At 35.6% G+C, this 16,833-nt stretch overlaps 3 protein-coding genes and 2 long non-coding RNA genes across 6 annotated transcripts; 3 read left to right on the top strand and 2 right to left on the bottom strand.

The window, feature by feature from the left end:
• Positions 1–2,922: 2,922 nt before the first annotated feature.
• LOC118052450 (chlorophyll a-b binding protein 6, chloroplastic) lies at positions 2,923–4,591 on the bottom strand. The gene is made up of 4 exons (XM_035063440.2): positions 4,259–4,591; positions 4,004–4,106; positions 3,454–3,742; positions 2,923–3,354 (listed from the first exon to the last, which is right to left on the bottom strand). Exons 1-4 carry the CDS (start codon positions 4,546–4,548, stop codon positions 3,203–3,205), a joined length of 834 nt encoding a protein of 277 aa, XP_034919331.2. The 5' UTR covers positions 4,549–4,591; the 3' UTR covers positions 2,923–3,202.
• An 83-nt stretch (positions 4,592–4,674) lies between these two features.
• On the top strand, positions 4,675–6,384 carry LOC118052459 (uncharacterized). The gene is made up of 4 exons (XR_012170518.1): positions 4,675–4,813; positions 5,130–5,261; positions 5,361–5,447; positions 5,765–6,384. It is a non-coding gene; the product is annotated as an uncharacterized lncRNA (long non-coding RNA).
• A 517-nt stretch (positions 6,385–6,901) lies between these two features.
• LOC118052447 (rhomboid-like protein 19) lies at positions 6,902–10,174 on the top strand. 2 transcript variants are annotated; one of them, XR_004688183.2, is made up of 9 exons: positions 6,902–7,141; positions 7,224–7,348; positions 8,358–8,418; positions 8,529–8,695; positions 8,789–8,894; positions 9,022–9,224; positions 9,323–9,460; positions 9,798–9,983; positions 10,086–10,174. XR_004688183.2 is itself a non-coding variant. In XM_035063437.2 (8 exons), exons 1-8 carry the CDS (start codon positions 7,118–7,120, stop codon positions 9,883–9,885), a joined length of 912 nt encoding a protein of 303 aa, XP_034919328.1. In that variant the 5' UTR covers positions 6,902–7,117; the 3' UTR covers positions 9,886–10,174. The 2 variants fall into 2 exon arrangements, 1 of the variants encoding a protein (XP_034919328.1); XM_035063437.2 differs by having other exon boundaries at positions 9,798–10,174.
• Positions 10,175–11,793: 1,619 nt separating this feature from the next.
• Positions 11,794–13,369, top strand: LOC118052460 (uncharacterized). The gene is made up of 2 exons (XR_004688191.2): positions 11,794–12,787; positions 12,916–13,369. It is a non-coding gene; the product is annotated as an uncharacterized lncRNA (long non-coding RNA).
• Positions 13,370–13,871: 502 nt separating this feature from the next.
• On the bottom strand, positions 13,872–16,242 carry LOC118052452 (uncharacterized). The gene is made up of 6 exons (XM_035063445.2): positions 15,761–16,242; positions 15,520–15,547; positions 15,021–15,251; positions 14,737–14,800; positions 14,599–14,658; positions 13,872–14,213 (listed from the first exon to the last, which is right to left on the bottom strand). The coding sequence occupies exons 1-6, from the start codon at positions 15,883–15,885 to the stop codon at positions 14,158–14,160; spliced, it is 564 nt and encodes a 187-aa protein (XP_034919336.1). The 5' UTR covers positions 15,886–16,242; the 3' UTR covers positions 13,872–14,157.
• Positions 16,243–16,833: the final 591 nt, after the last annotated feature.

Here is a 16,833-nt window from a genome sequence, read left to right on the forward strand (position 1 = left end):
GAGGTACTATTCACGCCAAAAAAAGAAAAGAAAGAAAGACTTGAAGGTGGGGTCAGATCGATGATAATGAGCAAGCTGTAGCATATGCCCAGTTCATAGGAACGTCATGTACATGTACATGAAATTCACTTGAAACTTGCATGTCAATCGTTCAAGGGGGCGTCATCATCATCATCACTACACAACGAAATTGTTGTCACCAAGCCGACATTTTGGGCATCTCGTGGCAAAATAAATCTGCTGTCTTTGCTCTGTATTCGGGATTATACTGTGAAAAATCCAGATGTTAATGTGATATGTCAATTCGTTTAATTAGATGATGAATTTCTTTATCTGCCAACCACGTATAAGCTAGTGAATTTTGCTTGGGAAATATGAGAGTTCGATTCATAATCTTGCATTAATTTTGAACTCAATAATTTATTAGTTAACTTTAGATTTTCTACGGAACATGAAAATTCATCTTGTCGATATTATCATCGATTATGAATTCAATAATCTATCCTAGATGAAGAGAAAAAAACCAGCAAAAAATAATAAAAAAAACTTAACATTAAACTTTAGATTAGTTAATACCACCGAATATGAGAATCCAATCTCATTATCTCGACTTCTTACGGTTTGAACTTTGACGACGGAGTCTTTTTCCGTCGTAATTTTACTGTGGTGAATTTCAGAGTTTCAATCTCAAGATAACATTCAATATATTATGATATTGGGAAAATTAGCCCCGAGACAGGTTAAGGGTGAAAAGGAGATGTCAATTGATCAGTAGCCCCATGAGGAAAACGATTGGGTTCGGGAAGATGGTTCAATTCAATGAAACATTTTAGTCTCTTGCAAGACGAGTGTGAACATCTTTCCACCAGAAAGAGACACAGAGAGATTGAAATCTAGCCTAACCACAACTGCGTGAATATGAAAGCTCGAAGAATAAAAGAGCCAATGGACCATCCAAGCAGTACCTGTTCAAATTCAAAAATTTTGATTTTTTTTTTTTTTTTTTTTTTTTGTGGTGGACAGTATAGAAAATGTCGTGAAGCGCATGGATAAAACATTTCATGTTTAAAAAATTAAGTTTTAAAAATAAAAACAGCAATCTCTAAATCGCACACTAAGAAATTACAATGTTGGGTCAGAAAAGTATTATTTTGAGTTCTTTTTTCCTAAAACTAGCATAGTAAATATAAAATTTGATGGAATAATGTGTTTTAATATTGTCATGTTTTTAAAGAGTGATGACATGGATATCATGCTTGAAAAGCATGACATTTCATAAATAGAGAGGATAATACCATCATAACAAAATTATAATTAATAATATTATGGTTCGCGATCATATTTAAATAAATAATATGTTTATAAAATATCACATTTATGAATTTTAATATTTTTAAATTATATTATTTCATCCAAACTTTTAATCCTTAACTATTTATTTTGTTTTTGAAGGCTAATTACACAATTTATTCGTTCATGTGGCCGTGGTTCTATACCCTGGGAAGTGTTAAGATGAGCGCAGCAGCAGCTGCAGGCAAAAATGTAATGTTCAGAGACTGCAATCTAATAACAACCCATGTTTAGAACTATTCTATTTGTGAGCCCAAACTTATACTTGAAGCCCACAAATATTAAACCATTTAGGGAGAAGCCCTTGTTTGGACATCTCTGACTTGGGCTCTTGCTTTTATGTTCGGCCCATATATCTAATATCTGTGTAGATTCTTACAGAAACAAAAAGCCTTACACGCATAGTTACTAAACTCTTCCAAGTGGGCCTATTTATCGCATTATAAAGTAAGAAAGGGAGAGAAAAAGTCTCGCATGTGCTTTGGGCACACAAATGGGCTTCTATCCATCGTTTTATGCTAAAAGCTTAAGGAAGTTACATGAAAGTATTTACTTAAACTGGATATTTTCTAACTGCTGCAACCTAGTGGACTTGCCGAAGTGGTTATTATCACATCTTATAAGAAATTTTTAAATCAAAATAATCTAAATATATTTAAAAAATATCAATTTAAAATAAAAAATTAAAAAATTCAAAAATTTTTAAAATTAAAAAACAAGACAGAAATTGTGTGATCTCTGCCCGTCAGGTGTTAGAATTCTGCTGTTCTCGCCATGTTATTTAAATTCTTCAGTATCAGTTCAAAAGGCAAAAAAGTGGTCAATCATGTTGCATTGAATGACCTGAACCTTAAGGAGTATTTTCTTACATGTTACTTTTTAAATCAATGCCTCCATACAATGGTGAAGATGCACGGTCATTCAGTTCAAGGTGATAAAAAGATGTCTCGTTTAGGAATTTGGTTTTTTAAAATATATTTTTTAAAAATATATATTAAAATAATATTTTTTTTATTTTTTAAAAATTATTTTTATCATAAACACATTAAAATAATAATAAAAACATAAAAAAATTAAACAAAAAAAATTTAAATTTTTAAAAATCATAACCACATTCCCAGATAGCTTCATGGTAACCAGCAAAGGATGTAACCTTGCAAAATCTTATGACATCAAAAGCCATCTCCTTTACTTCGCAAAACAGAGAATGGATGTTAAACATATGAAACAAACTTGTTTGCTACAAATATTCACTACAATATATAAGCACTCATCGAATGTTCCTCGCAAAGCCTCTCGATTCGTGAATGAATTTGATCAGAATATCAACCTAATTTTCATAATTTGATCAAAAAAAGTTTTCAAATTAGACATGTTTCATAAATCTTATGATGGGAGGGATTAATATTAAAAAAAGAAAATAATCAATAAAAATAAAAAAGATCATCTCAACAATGAAAAGTGGATTTGTTTCATAAAGAGTAGAAGAATTATATCACCTGAATCGAATTATTTCTTATTAATTTTAAAATAGCGACATGGGAAGATATATCCAAAAGTGGGTATTGGAGGTTGAGACCATCATCAAATGCATTTATTAAGAATTTATTTTTCATTTTTTTTTCTTATTCTATCTCGTGATAGTAACAATATTGATAGCAAACCTACTTATCACTCGGCCAACAACACATCAGGGGTTCTGTCCGGTGATGAGGATTTGCAGAATTCTGAACAACAACTAAAACAAATCCCACTGTTGATCACAGAGGCATGGCCATGAGAGCAATAAATTTCACAGAATTTCATGGTTGTATGGAATTTACAGTAGATACTCGAAGCAACATTTGATTTTTCAAGGCGAAATCGTTCTAGGGATGATGATGTCCCCAATGTTGTTGTGCCATGGGTCAGCCAAGTGAGTTGCCAAGTTCTCCAACGGTCCTGTGCCAGGGTAAGCTGACTGCTGCACACAGAACCCAACAAACGCCAACAAAGCTAGACGACCTACAACATGATCAGATGCGTGTTGGATTAGTAATAATTCAAGAACTCACGTAAGTTAGCAGCAAGAATTGGAACCATACACCAAAATTGTTAGATTACCATTTTTAATTTCTTTGACTTTGTATTCCTCGAACTTCTTAGGGTCCTTGGAGTAGCCCAGGGGATCAAAAGCACCACCAGGGTACTTCTTCTTCTCTGGGTCTTTCTCCATGCTCCGTTGGTGCTCCACAAAGGCGATGGCAACAAATTCAATGGCCAAGACGGCAGGGAGGGTCCCCCATGGAACTGGTTGGCCCAAATAACTAGCTTGGCCACCTGGGGTTGCAGCCCACTCTTGAGCTTTCACCCAGTTGCCCAGACCTAAGGCCTCTGGTATTAGGATTCCAGGCTGCAAAATGATTTAAAATCATATTATTAAAAGTAAAATTATACCCTCCATTAAAAAAAAAAACCTAAAACATGTGGGTTATTATTGAAACATGGCGCAGCAACTTATCGTCTGAACTAGACTCTTTCTGTTTCTTTTTTTCCTTAGCTAAAGGGATTTTTTGTCGACTCTTAAGAAACCAAGTTCATTTCTACAATGTTAACAAGCAGTTTCTTATTCTTTTGCATTAGGAAATTCAACTGAGATTAATAAAAGACTCACAACAGCAAGCATAGCCCATCTGCAGTGAATGAGTTCAGACTCCTTGTATCTCTCGAGATTCTCAGGGACCTCACCCAGTCTAAGTGGGTCGAACCCGAAGTCACTGCAACGCACCATCCCAACTAACTCATCAACAAAATTTCACAAAAACAGCATGTGCTGTGTAACATTATGTACATGAAAAGAAGATGAAGAAGAAATCCGAAGTTTGAAATTTAATTTACAGTCCATTAAATTATTAGTGGTACGATTTACCCTGGGGCTGAGCCATCAAGGTAAGGTGGACGAGGCTGGCCAGGCATCCAGTCAGCTGACATGGTGACACGAGAGGTGCCATTGACACTAGGAAGTGGAATTGAAGAGGCAAATTTGGACTTTGAAGATGAAAGAAGTGAAGGGAAAGCAGTGGCAATGCCACAGCTCATCAATGTATTGGCGGCGGCCATATATTCTCTTAGAATCCGTGGCGAAGTGAAGTTGAGTTTGTGAGAATGGATGATGAAGAAAGCGAGGCCATTACAAGTTATTAGGCAAAGGGGGGACATAGGCAAAGTCTATGTGGACTGTAATTGGCTAAGGAGACCTGCTTGGGACTTGCTATTGGGCCACGTTGGATATGTTAATCTGTTTGCAGGGGTTCGTGTGACATCCTGTGGTTATGTGGTTGAGATTGTGAATGCCAGCTACAAGAATCGAAGGTGCTTTTGAGGGAGTAAAAATGGAGGAGAAAAAGTTAATCGTCTAAATGCCTCACAGCACGGGGTTGGCAAAGGTCCGTTAAACATGAAACACTCGTCATATAATTAGCGGGTATGTGCTTGTGGATATGAAATTATGCTAGCTTTTGATTTTTGTTCCAGAACACAATAAACAAAGATATTTTGGACTGGAAATTTCTAGCATAAATTATCTTGGACCCTTGGTTCACATTCCTATAGAACACCAAACCATTCAAAAACTTTTGGATGGGAAATGGGATGAACAACTTAACATGAAATCTTCTAATACATGCCAAAGTACGTATTTCTGTGTTGCAAGTTGAATCTTTTGTTGGCAATTCATATTATGATCCAGTCTCAAGCCATCTATTGTTGTTATTGATGTTGCAAGTTCCTGCTCACATCAGGTAACAGTCATTTATACACTTGGGGAAGGGGTTTTGCTGGCGCTTCTGATGCTAACTTTCCTCAGCTTTCACCTTCGTCTTTGAGGTGCACGAAGGCTGCCCTTGGATGAAATCACTGCTTGCTGTTGTCAGGTCAATGCATTTCTTTTCCTCTCTTTATTCGTATTCTTGAACAACCCCTCACCTCGCTCCTGTGTTAAGACTTCAATGATGATGTGATATCTTGAACAGGTGATGAAGAAGTATTTATGCTTGGTGGCAATTACCATGGGGTTCTTTGTGATCTTGAGGAAATGAGTGCAGTGAAGCACCTTTCAGGTAGTGCATTTATTCGACCTGCATTAGCGTTGTTGTACATGAATACAAATGTATATGATAAGTAATGAATACTTGTTCTATATCACTTTCAAAACTGGAAGAATTAAGAGACTTTTGCAGTTCCTTGTTTTTAATGATGGGTAAGGAGCTTCAGTTTCACAGCGTAGATGGCTAATTCCCAGTAGTCTTATAACTCCGAACAACTTCGACTGTCTATCCACTCAAGCCATGCACATCAAATGATCGTCTTCTGCGTTAGTTCTAGCATTGAGTAGGTGGTTGTCATTTCACCACCGCTCTTTTTTATATTCCAGCAGATTCATCTGGAGCTCTTTTGAATAAAGTAATTGTTCTTGATGGGGTGGAAGTTGTGAAGATCGCAGCTGGAGCTGAGCACTCTGCTATGGTGACAGGCAAAATTATTTACCATGCACTAATAACTATCTACATTTGCAATAAGGTCACTCTCCTCAATCAATCAGTATTTCAAGAAATTGAAAATGTTCCTGGGTAGATTTTGTTGCTCGAGAGAACAAATCTACAAAAGTATGAATCCAGAAAAGCCCAGCACTTGTTTCCCACGCAGAGCTGATTTTTTTTTCCCTTTCACATCAGTTGAGAAAGGTCTGGTTTCTATCTGAATGAGTGTTTCTACTTTCTAGGATAACAATTTAGGATCATGAAAGCCATAGCTAGATGACAGTACTTATGAAACCGTTCTAAGGTTGTTGTTTGATCGTGGATAATTCAAGTGAAAAAACTTGAAATGTTTTCATTCGATCGTCCATGTCATGTCCTTTTCCATACATTAAACAGTTTATGATATCCAGTGTCAGCAGCATCAGTGCTAATTAGAGTCGTTTATTGTTTATTACGTGCTGCATTGTAGTGCTCTCTGTTTATTTATTTAGATTTTAGTTTTGAAGTTGTATTTCAAATAATAATATACAGCTTGTTGTAAGCTAATTTTGTTTGTACACATACATACATACGTACGTACGTACATATATATTCTGCTTGCCAATGGCAACTGTAGTTGAATATCCTTCTACGTACATACATATATATTCTGCTTGCCAATGGCAACTGTAGTTGAATATCCTTCTTCTTCACTGGAACTCCTCTTACCTCAATCTCTTCGGTTTGACTTACTGTCAGCAATTTTCCTACTACATATGTTTTTTTATTTTTATTTTTTTTTATTTTTATCATATAGGGACTTAGTTATTATTATTATTATTATTTAATTTTCTGGTTGTTAAATGCATTTTAGTATTTTACTTTAGATTTTAAATGTTTTTATGTTCACAATTTTTCGTTGCCAGTGAGTTTTATATTGATGTACCTTTTCACTACAGTTTATTTGTCCGTGAATTCGAACCCGTATTTTAAATTATTCGTAGTTTTTTTATTCATATATATTTTCTCAACAAAAATTATTTTAAAAAACACTCCAATCCCAAAAAAAAAAAAAAAAATGTTAAACGGGAGGTCGTTTTAAGAACAAATACAAAACCATCTTCTGATCTAAGAAACCCGGGCCACATCGAGTTGAAACTCTCTTGTTAATCTTTATCAAAAAGTAAACTCACGGAAGCGATTACTAGATCACCCGTTGCATTTTTCAACCAAATCAAACTGTTCCGATCAAAACCCTAAATCTTTCCATTATGAGCTCTCCACCCATTCTCGGAGTAATCACTCTATCTCTTCTTGAATTCTCGCTGTTCCTTGCCGGATCTTGACCCGATTAACCTAATTGTTTTCAAATGACAGGGCGCGAGCTTGTTTACAGGATTCACGAAGCTATGCAAAGGTCTAGCGGTTGTTCTCGTCACCGGTCACATCTTAGTTCAGATTTTACCCCCTGCTGTTAACTATCTTGCTCTTATTCCTGCCAGGTATCTTTTAACTTTTCAATTCGTGAATTCCTTGCTCGCTTCATTCATTTTTATCCTTATAAATCGAAAAATTGGTATCTCCGCAGTGTGTATTTTAGTAATGTGTTATTAATTAGAGACGGTAAAGGATCCGGAAATGGTAACGTGAGGCAGAATGTTAGGAGCTGAGAGCTAACTACTCAAGATATGCAGCGTGGACTCAGAGGAATTAAAAAAAAATTACTAATTGAATCTTTCTATATACCCATTAACTTGTAGATATGTTTTGATAATTTCAATGTTGATTTGCTGCCATTTTTTTCTTCTTGTTATTGTCCTGGTTGAAGGAGCTTGAAAAAGTGGGGGTGCATGGTCTGGCGAGCTGCTGGATCTTTGCGTGGGAATTATTGTTCTGGTTAAATACAATAGTTTAGGATTTGGCTGGAATCGTGGTTTTGATGCTGTTATTTTTTTAAATCACTTTTTAAAGATCATAAAAACAATGTGTTGGTCCAATGCTGCAAATCAAAGTAACATCTGGAGATAGATTAGAGTTTCTACTCTTCCGGATACTCATCATGGAATGTTAATCGCTTTGGACAACAGAGCCTTTAAATCACTTTGGACTACTCTGCCTTTAAAATGGGCATGTCATACTTGTATTTTTCCTTGATCTCACGTTTTAGAACACAAGATATTGAAACTTGCTTTGACTTGCTTGTTTTAGTGTAATTGCCTGTATTATTGGTAATCATATCCTTGTTGTTGGTATGGCCCTACCATGGTACAATGAACAGTTGATTGGATGCGATTCTCTCTTGAAATTAGTGGATATTAATGACATACGGTAAGAAAAAAATAATTGCCAGTACTGGGGATCAAAGACGGAGACAGCTATGAACTTACTAAACTTGATTGCCCTCTTTGTTAGGCTGTGGAGATTGATATCATTCATGCACAATGCTTTATATGTATAAGCTTCATTTCAATGATTAGAAATTTACTCCTTACATGATTTTTTGGTTTGCAGGACGATTCCTTTTGTATGGAACCTCATAACAGCTGGTTACATCGAACAATCGATATATGGGGTATGCAGTTCATCTGTTGATAGTGTTAATGTTTGTTTTGGTTTGTATAAATGTCCTATGGCTTTTATTTTCCTTCATAAAGTTGCACAAATAATGAAATGGTTCTGTAGGTTGTTGCAAGCACTTTATGCCTCCTCATCATGGGAAAGCTTCTTGAGCCAGTATGGGGTTCTAAAGAGTTCTTGAAGTTCATATTCATAGTCAACTTTCTCATCTCCATCTGCGTTTTCATTACTGCTATTAGCTTGTACTACATAACAAGGCAGGAAAATTACCTGTAAGCATGTGCTTCCAAAGCGTGATGTATTTGTTTTGCTTCTGCTACTTATACTATTGCCATTATACTGATTATCTTTGTTCTTTGTGGTAGTTATATGCCTATTTCTGGCTTCCAGGGGATCCTAGCAGGTTTCTTGGTTGGCATTAAGCAAATTATACCAGACCAAGAGCTGTCTCTATTGAGAATAAAGGCAAAGGTATGGATGTTTACAATAGGGCTGATTACTTCACGTCTTGCCTTGAAGTATCACCTGATGATTTGTTTTGCAAGTTGAAAAGATGCCTCATTAGATTCTCATTGGTACTGTTTCAAATGTCATGCAGTGGTTTCCATCTTTTATGCTCTTGATAGCTATTGCTATAAGCTTCTTTACCGCAGAGTCTGCAGCATATCTTCCAACCTTAATATTTGGCACATATATGAGCTGGATTTACTTGAGATACTTTCAGAGGAAACCAGAAACAAAACTAAGGGGTGATCCAAGTGATGATTTTGCATTCTCATCCTTCTTCCCCGAATCCTTCAGGTATTTTCTCGTTTTCTTGCAAGACACTGGTTTTTTAGTCCATGGAATGAATGAGTTTGTTTACGTTCTTCCATCTCCCTCTCTCTATCTGCTTCTAGGCCAATCATTGATCCTATTGCATCAATATTCCATCGGATGCTTTGTGGAAGATTTGAAACTTCTACGGAAGCCCATGGTGATACCTTGGGAGATGCTTCATTGCCTGGTTCTGATCCCATCGAGGCAACTAGGAGGAGGTAAGTTTATCCATTCAGTTTCAAACTTTGGATAAAGATACATGTTCTTTTCAACTACTAGGAGATTGTTAAATTATCTCAATTTAATTGAATGTCTTCAACACAAGCTTTTATGAATCGGTAGACTTGTGTGTTTAGTATTAATGTAACAGCAGTAACAAAAAATGCTTGGCAATTTTTTTAAGAAAAAAAAAACAACCAAAGGAACAGTTAAAACAGTGATTCAAAATCACCAAGCACTTCCGATGACTTGTAATATTAAGAATACAGTCATTTCAAACTAAGTTTTAATGGGTGGCAAAAAGTTCCAGTTTCTGACCAATCTTTCCCCTTGCAGAGAAAGGGGAGCCAGAGCATTGGAAGAAAGGTTGGCCACTGCTCCGAGTGCAGAAGAGTTGAAAAAGGATGCCTTGGAGAATGTTTGATCGGTTGACTCTACTTTCAAACATTGACAGAAAATTCAAAGTTGTATCATTTATGACCACTTCAGAGTTGGTGCAGTGCTTGGAAAGAAGCCTTTTTGGTTGGTTTCCATATTACAGTTTTTTTTCGTGCATATTTCTGTCGATTCTCATCTCTATTGTAAAATCTTTCCTATGTCCTGTATTTTCTTGGACAATGACAGTTTTTGCCTAGACACATATAGAGCAGAGATTCTGAAGAACTACCCCTTGGATGGTTTTACATGAATAGATGAAAAATTTAGATCTGCTACGAGGGAGGTTGCTTTCCAAGAGTTTGTAGCCATCAAGATTTTTTTGGGTGGATGGGCCTCTGTTTCCAGCTGTGACCCATTTTTGGTGACAAGTTTTGGAAGTCTCATGCTGTACATTAAAGGATCACAATTGGTATGTTGCCTGCCATGTTTTGTATGCTTTGACAAAACCCTAAAAATGATGGAATTGGTTTGGAAGATCAAAATGTCATGATGGGCAGTCATCAATTTTTTTGGTTGTGTATGTTTTTTATTTAGAAATATATCAAAATAATTTTTTTTTTTTTAAAAATTTTTTTAAAATTAACATATTAAAAAGATTCCAACGCATAAAATAATAAATTTTTTTAAAAAAATAAATTTTGTAAAAAAATGGTTTTAACAACGTTCTGTGAGAGTGTGTTAGGAGTTGTGAGAGATGAACTGTGCTTCGGAATAGAAGTTTGGCCCTAGAGCTGGAGTCCTTGTCCAAGGCTAAAACCAAGAAGAATAAAGAAATTGCCAGATCAGAGGTTGTTTGGGAATGGTGGTTCTGTTCCCGTCAACCACAGAAAAGAAACTTGCAAAAATAAGAAAAGAATTGGTGAATATAAAAAGGATGGTGTCGTGCAGAGGAGCACCCCAAAAGGGCTGCCCAGTTTGCTCTTGATATTTTCTTCGCTTCCCTTTTCTCTTACTGCTTTATATATATTTTTTTTAATTAAGTTCACCTCCTTGAAAAATAAGAGCCTCCACGATCGACACAGCACAGCTGCTTATGGCTTCCCACGAGAACCCTTATCCTTTTTCAAATTCGAGGGATGTTCTTTTCCTCTCTTTAATGTTTTCAAATCTTAACTCATTATCCCTTTATGCATGTGCAGTTAATTCAGCTTGGCCAGGGTTCGTAGGATTTTTGTTCACAGAACAATGGAATTTACAATCGCCGTCTCTTAATTCCTCAATTTCCCTTACTTTTTAAAAATTATTAAAATAGCATTTTAAAAATTATTAAATTATATCATAGTTTTCAAATAAAATTCGATTCTTTTAATTGTAATACTAATAATTTTATATGAATTTATTATGCACATTTTTTTAAAAAAATTCAATGCAAATAAAATGTTTGTTTGTTTGTTTTATATAATTTCATCAAATTAATTATTTTTAAAAAAAATTTCATGCAATCGTTTAAAAGTCATGATTTTTCTGTTTTTGTATGGAAATTTGTTTTTATCAAATCATGACATGTTTTTATTTAAGAAATAATATTTTTCATAAAAAATACATTAATAAAAAAACAAAATCTTGATTGAAAAGATATTTCTTTCTTATTAAAAGTTTTTATAAATACTTATTTTTAATTATTTTTAGTTTGTATTAAAAAACAATGTTGCTAATAAAAAAATATATTTGTGTTAAAATATATATACGAATAAGAAAATAAGACAATATATTTTTTTTATAATATATCTATTTTAATTATTATTAAATTAAATAAAAATAAATTTTAAAAAATTCCAGTGCATCGCGGGGCACGTACACGTTACATACATGACCCACTAAAGAAGATAGGTAACTTGTCAGCATTGGGTGAGTGCTAGATGTTTCCTGGATCTTGAGAAATCTCCATAAGAAAAATGTGAAATGAGTGGCCCTGGTTCCTTGTAGATGTTTGGAAAAATGATTTTCTATCAGGAATCCAAACATTATTTGATTGTGGTGACATTTTTGGGCATGTCGCAGTTCTGACCGGATGTTATTCTGTGGGCTCTTTTTAGCTGTTCTATTCCTTTATATGGCTGATGTGATGCCATTTTTACATTTCAATATGCCCAGCAAACCTTTATATGGTTGTTGCAGCCTCTCGCATGGTTTTCCAATACCAAGCAACTCGGTAGTATTTCTTTAGCAAGCTGTAGGGGTTTTGAGTAATGTTAGGGATTTGTTTTTTCTCAGTGCATTAGGTTTTAGTAATTGCCATTGAATTCCTGCAGCTGTATAGGATTACTGCTGTATATAAAAATCCTGTTTGAACTGTTTCTGTCAGCAATTTCAGATCATCGAGTTTATTATTACCAATTTTTCTCATTTTTCTAGATTTGATTATTTGTTCATAGATTACCTTCCTCGATTCTGCTTTTCTCTCTTCTCTTATCTCCTTTAGAACAAATGTTTCATTGATATCAGGTGTGAAATTAGCTGTACCCATCCATCGTGTTCCACCTTGAAGATTTGACCTCCTGCATGCCTGGAACAACTGTTGCTCTTTCATCTGCCAACTGCCTATGTCGTGACTTCAGCCTTGTCTTGAAAGCTATTTATGTTCTTAAAGTAATTGTTGCAGGAAGGGCAGTCTCTCAGGAAAATGGTTCTTTTTTCTCATCCGATCAATCCTATTTCAACAAATGGACTCAACTGTGCATCTCGACAGACCCTGGAAATGACTTTTTTTGACTGGCAGTTTTTCTTGTTTTTCCTTAACTTAAAATTATCTGCTGTCACCCGGGCAGGAACTGCTTGTTCTAGGAGAAAGGATAGGGGATGTCAACACAGGATTGCCTGAAGATGTGTTTTCAAAGTGCTTGATGGAGACATAAGCCTAGGAGGAAACATCCTGTGCTATCTGCCTTGTAAGTAATAGTTGTGTTAATGGTGATTAATTATATTTTTAGTAAACCTCAAGATATAGGTGAAGCTATCGTCAAGATTAAGCTTCACAAGAACAATATCACGATTCATGGTCTTGAACCGTGTACAGGCATTCCTCTGGAAATATAAATCAGAGGGCAGGATTCTGGGTGAATTAACAGGATGCCCGTGTAAGCTAATTTGTTTCTGCAGCTTAGCATTGCAATTATTGTTTCAAAACTTCAGACTGAAAGTCGGGTTTAGTACTGATTTGGTCCAGAATGTGATCAAAATTGAAACTGATTTTTTGGTACTCAAAGTGGCATTTTAGCGTACCTTGATGGTGATCGGAATTGACTGGAAGAATACAGGAGCGTGGACAAAGCGGGCACAATAAAGAACTGTGGGCATGCTGACTGCATCAAGAAGTGGTTGTCAATGAAGAATATGTGCCCCATCTGCAAAGCACCTGCTGTTGCTGATAGTTCGAATGAGGAGTGATTTGCTTTTACATCTTATTTCTATCTTGTAAATAATTCGGAGATGGGAATCAATGACCATTTATAAAATTTAATTTAAACTCAGCCCATTTCTTGCCTTGTATATTTATCTTAATCTCGCTTTAAGCACATCTAACGTCCTTTCTGATGGTCATAGCTGTTGTGCCTGATTTCTCCATGGTGCTTATGCAGGCAAAAGCAAAACTATGCTCCCTTGTGAGCATGGTTTTATATCGCGGTCATGGTGATGCGTTGCACGAGCTGTCTTTGCAGGTGTCGCATATCAGTCGTCGTTGTTACTATGAATGACTCAGTAAGTATGCTTTTTAACAATCTCATTAGATACAGTAATAACACTGAAAAGTAAATGCCATGGAAAAAATGCACTGTAACTATATGTATATGAAAAAAATGGTGACCAATGTGAGAGCAGGAACTTGAAATATATATGCTAACAGGATCCTCATGGAATGTCAATCGAGATAGATATTGGCGCATGATCAAAGCAATCCTTGTGATGTTTGACGATTTGAGCCCCACAGGACAAAGCATGATAAAATGCCAAAACAAGAATAAGTCTCTCCAGTTATGGAAGAACCCAAAATGGATTTTCATTGAATTTGAGATTTTGCTTTACAACTTGTAGATGTCCAATGACAAGAAAGAAATATCACCTGCTTAATCAGAGTAGGAAAAGGACTGAAATTTCCTGAAAAATGATACGAGTTGAAGTTTTTTACACGAGAATGTTCATTAAGAGGGTGGTAATACAAGTATCGAAACTGACTCCAGACTCTTCCCCCAAACCTTCAAAGAGCAAATGTGTGGAAGTGTTCACATTTCGGATTTTATCAGGGATAGGAACTCGTAGCTCAACTCTCAAATGCTTCTCCAGCATAATACTGTCTGTGGACCATGCTTCTGTAATCTGTGACAAACCCGCATAAACAATTCTCTTCAGTTTATAGCAACGTGGCTGAGCATAATGGTTTCATATCACCAAATTCTTCCGAACAAAAAACAGAGTAAATGTGTCCATTCAGACCAGATAGTGAAGATATGTCGTTTTGTTATCCTAGAGCATGTTTCCTGATATTACATGGATAAATAAGCACCAGTAAAGCTAGGTCTGGTGGTCCAAGAAGAATGAGCATGGTTTTATTTTTAATATGGTAGGTGTCCCTTTAAAGAAGAATTATGACCAGCAAGAACATGTAAACAGAAGCTCAAGCTTTATACATCCATGGCAGTTCATCTTGATGTTTAAACAAAAGAAAATGATCTTAGATATGAAGATAGGATATCTATCTAACCTTCCTCGTTATTCCAGAGTTTGGCAGCGTAGTTGTTCAGAGGACTGTCTGGGTTGGGTTCTGCAAGAAAGAACTACATAGTTAGGCAAACACAGAAACACAGACAAAGTTCAAGCACATACACAATTGTGAGCAGACCTCCCAATAAACTTTGAATGGATAAGAGAATGGTTCTGCAATCATACGCTGAAGACCATTTATCCTATGGAAACAAATAGAGAGGACCTCGTTAGTCTCACGAGAGAAATAGCAACTTTCAATGCAAGGCAGAAGGGCTACACTTTGGCAATATCAGCTGGGTTTGAACTACAAATAAATTATTATCACCTAATATCATTTTTAACATCTGTCATCTCCTGCATCCTTTTTTAACTACATGCACAAAGTTTAAAGAAGTATTGTCACAGCAAGTTGATTAAAACCTGAAGAATATCAAGGCATATGTTCCCAAATTGATCAACATTTGGATGGAAGCACATCGTCTCAAATTTGACTTGAGGTGGTTTGAAAGGGTAGTCTAGAGGAAAACGGAGAGAAAGCTTGTATGATAATCCCTCGTAGGCAGTTCCCTTTCCACCCATAATTGTGCCAATCCATGCAAAAATGCTCTCACCTTCAGGAAAAGCTGACACTCCTAGATCTCCTCCAATCATCTGCAGAAGAACAGGCCATCATCACTTGCCACAGTAAAAACTAAGGCTTAAATGTAACTTCCGCTGTTGTGTATATACTATAAACCTTTGAATCCTTTAGAGGATTTCTTTTCAATAAAGCCATTTCCATTACCAAAAACACAGTGCAGCAGCCCACCATATAGGGCAACAGTTCTAGTTCAATACACAAGACCAAGACTGGCGACCCAATAAAACATTAAAATCAAAGTTCATAATTTTTTACAGTAAAGAAACGATATTTGCATACCATAAGAGACATTAATTCCTTCTGTAACCTACAAAAAAAAAAAAACCCACCAAGATCATTTCACTGCCTAAAAAACTAAAACCAAAGAAACAACATATAAGATACTAACAGATACAAGGTTCCTGTCCTTCGATTAATTCAAAGAGAACCAGAAGAAGAAAATCAAGATTATAAAATGGGTTTTTCTTTCTTAAAAAGAAATTTTCAGGGGAATCAAACAGGAAATTCTTGAAAGAGAGACCTTTGAGAAACTGAGGCGGTGTCAGCTGTGTTAGAAGGAGCAACAGGTTGCTTTGATGGAGTCGCTGGCACATGACGCCGATGCTGCGGAGAGTTATCAACCGTCTGATTTGGCCTCACCTCCATGACTATTCTTTTACAATCAAAAGACCAACCAAGTCGATTCTTGCAGTGATCAAAATCAGGGGCAGATATGCAATCAACAAATGAATCAAATGCTTGATTTTTTTTTTTTTTTTTATATTCTTACAATATCGTTGTTGGAGGTCAAAGTGTTTGATTGCTTTTCTAAAACGAGAGTGAGACTGCATATAGAGCACACAGCCTGCCACGACGTGCCCTCTTGAAACTTGAAAGAGATGGCGATCACAAATGCAATCGCATCTTATTAGCTCCTAATCACTCCCATTAGTTTTTATAGTATCGATTAGGCAGGCTTGCTTCGGATGTTAAATGGGTTTTGGTGAGAAATCTTATCGTAAATATTAATAATTACTCTTAAAGCACTTAAAATTTTTCAGGATTTGTTTCTCCTGTTATTATAATTATATAATGACTTTGAATATAATCGAAAAAGGTAGAAAAATGATATATATATATATATATATATATATAATGCATCGTATGATTATAGTATTTAAAACTTAATAGAAACGAGACTTTCATCTTATTAACAACACCAAAGGATCATAATTGTTTTCCTAAGAAAATCAGTATCGATTTTTATATGTTTTTTTATTTATTTGTCTAGAAATTGGTATAAATTATTTTATACTCCTTTGTTTTTAATAACTCGCTGACAACCTGTGATGCTTGAAGTTGGACCTCCAGCTTATAATTCTTGGTAAGTTAAGTTTACATGGACCCCAAAAAACCTCCATCAGACTCTCATCTCAACTTTTGATTTGTCCCTCCATTTTTCTATTTTTAATGCATTATTTCACTTGCAAAATCTCCACATGAAGCAACCACTCTGAAGAAATCCCAGGAAGTAGAGTCATTTTTGTAACTCAAGCACAACAAGGTTGAGCTGAGTGAGTCATAGCCCGAGTCCAATAGAACATTACCTTTTTA

Source organism: Populus alba, chromosome 8, assembly GCF_005239225.2.
Source record: "Populus alba chromosome 8, ASM523922v2, whole genome shotgun sequence".
In the NCBI taxonomy this organism is placed as follows: domain Eukaryota; kingdom Viridiplantae; phylum Streptophyta; class Magnoliopsida; order Malpighiales; family Salicaceae; genus Populus; species Populus alba.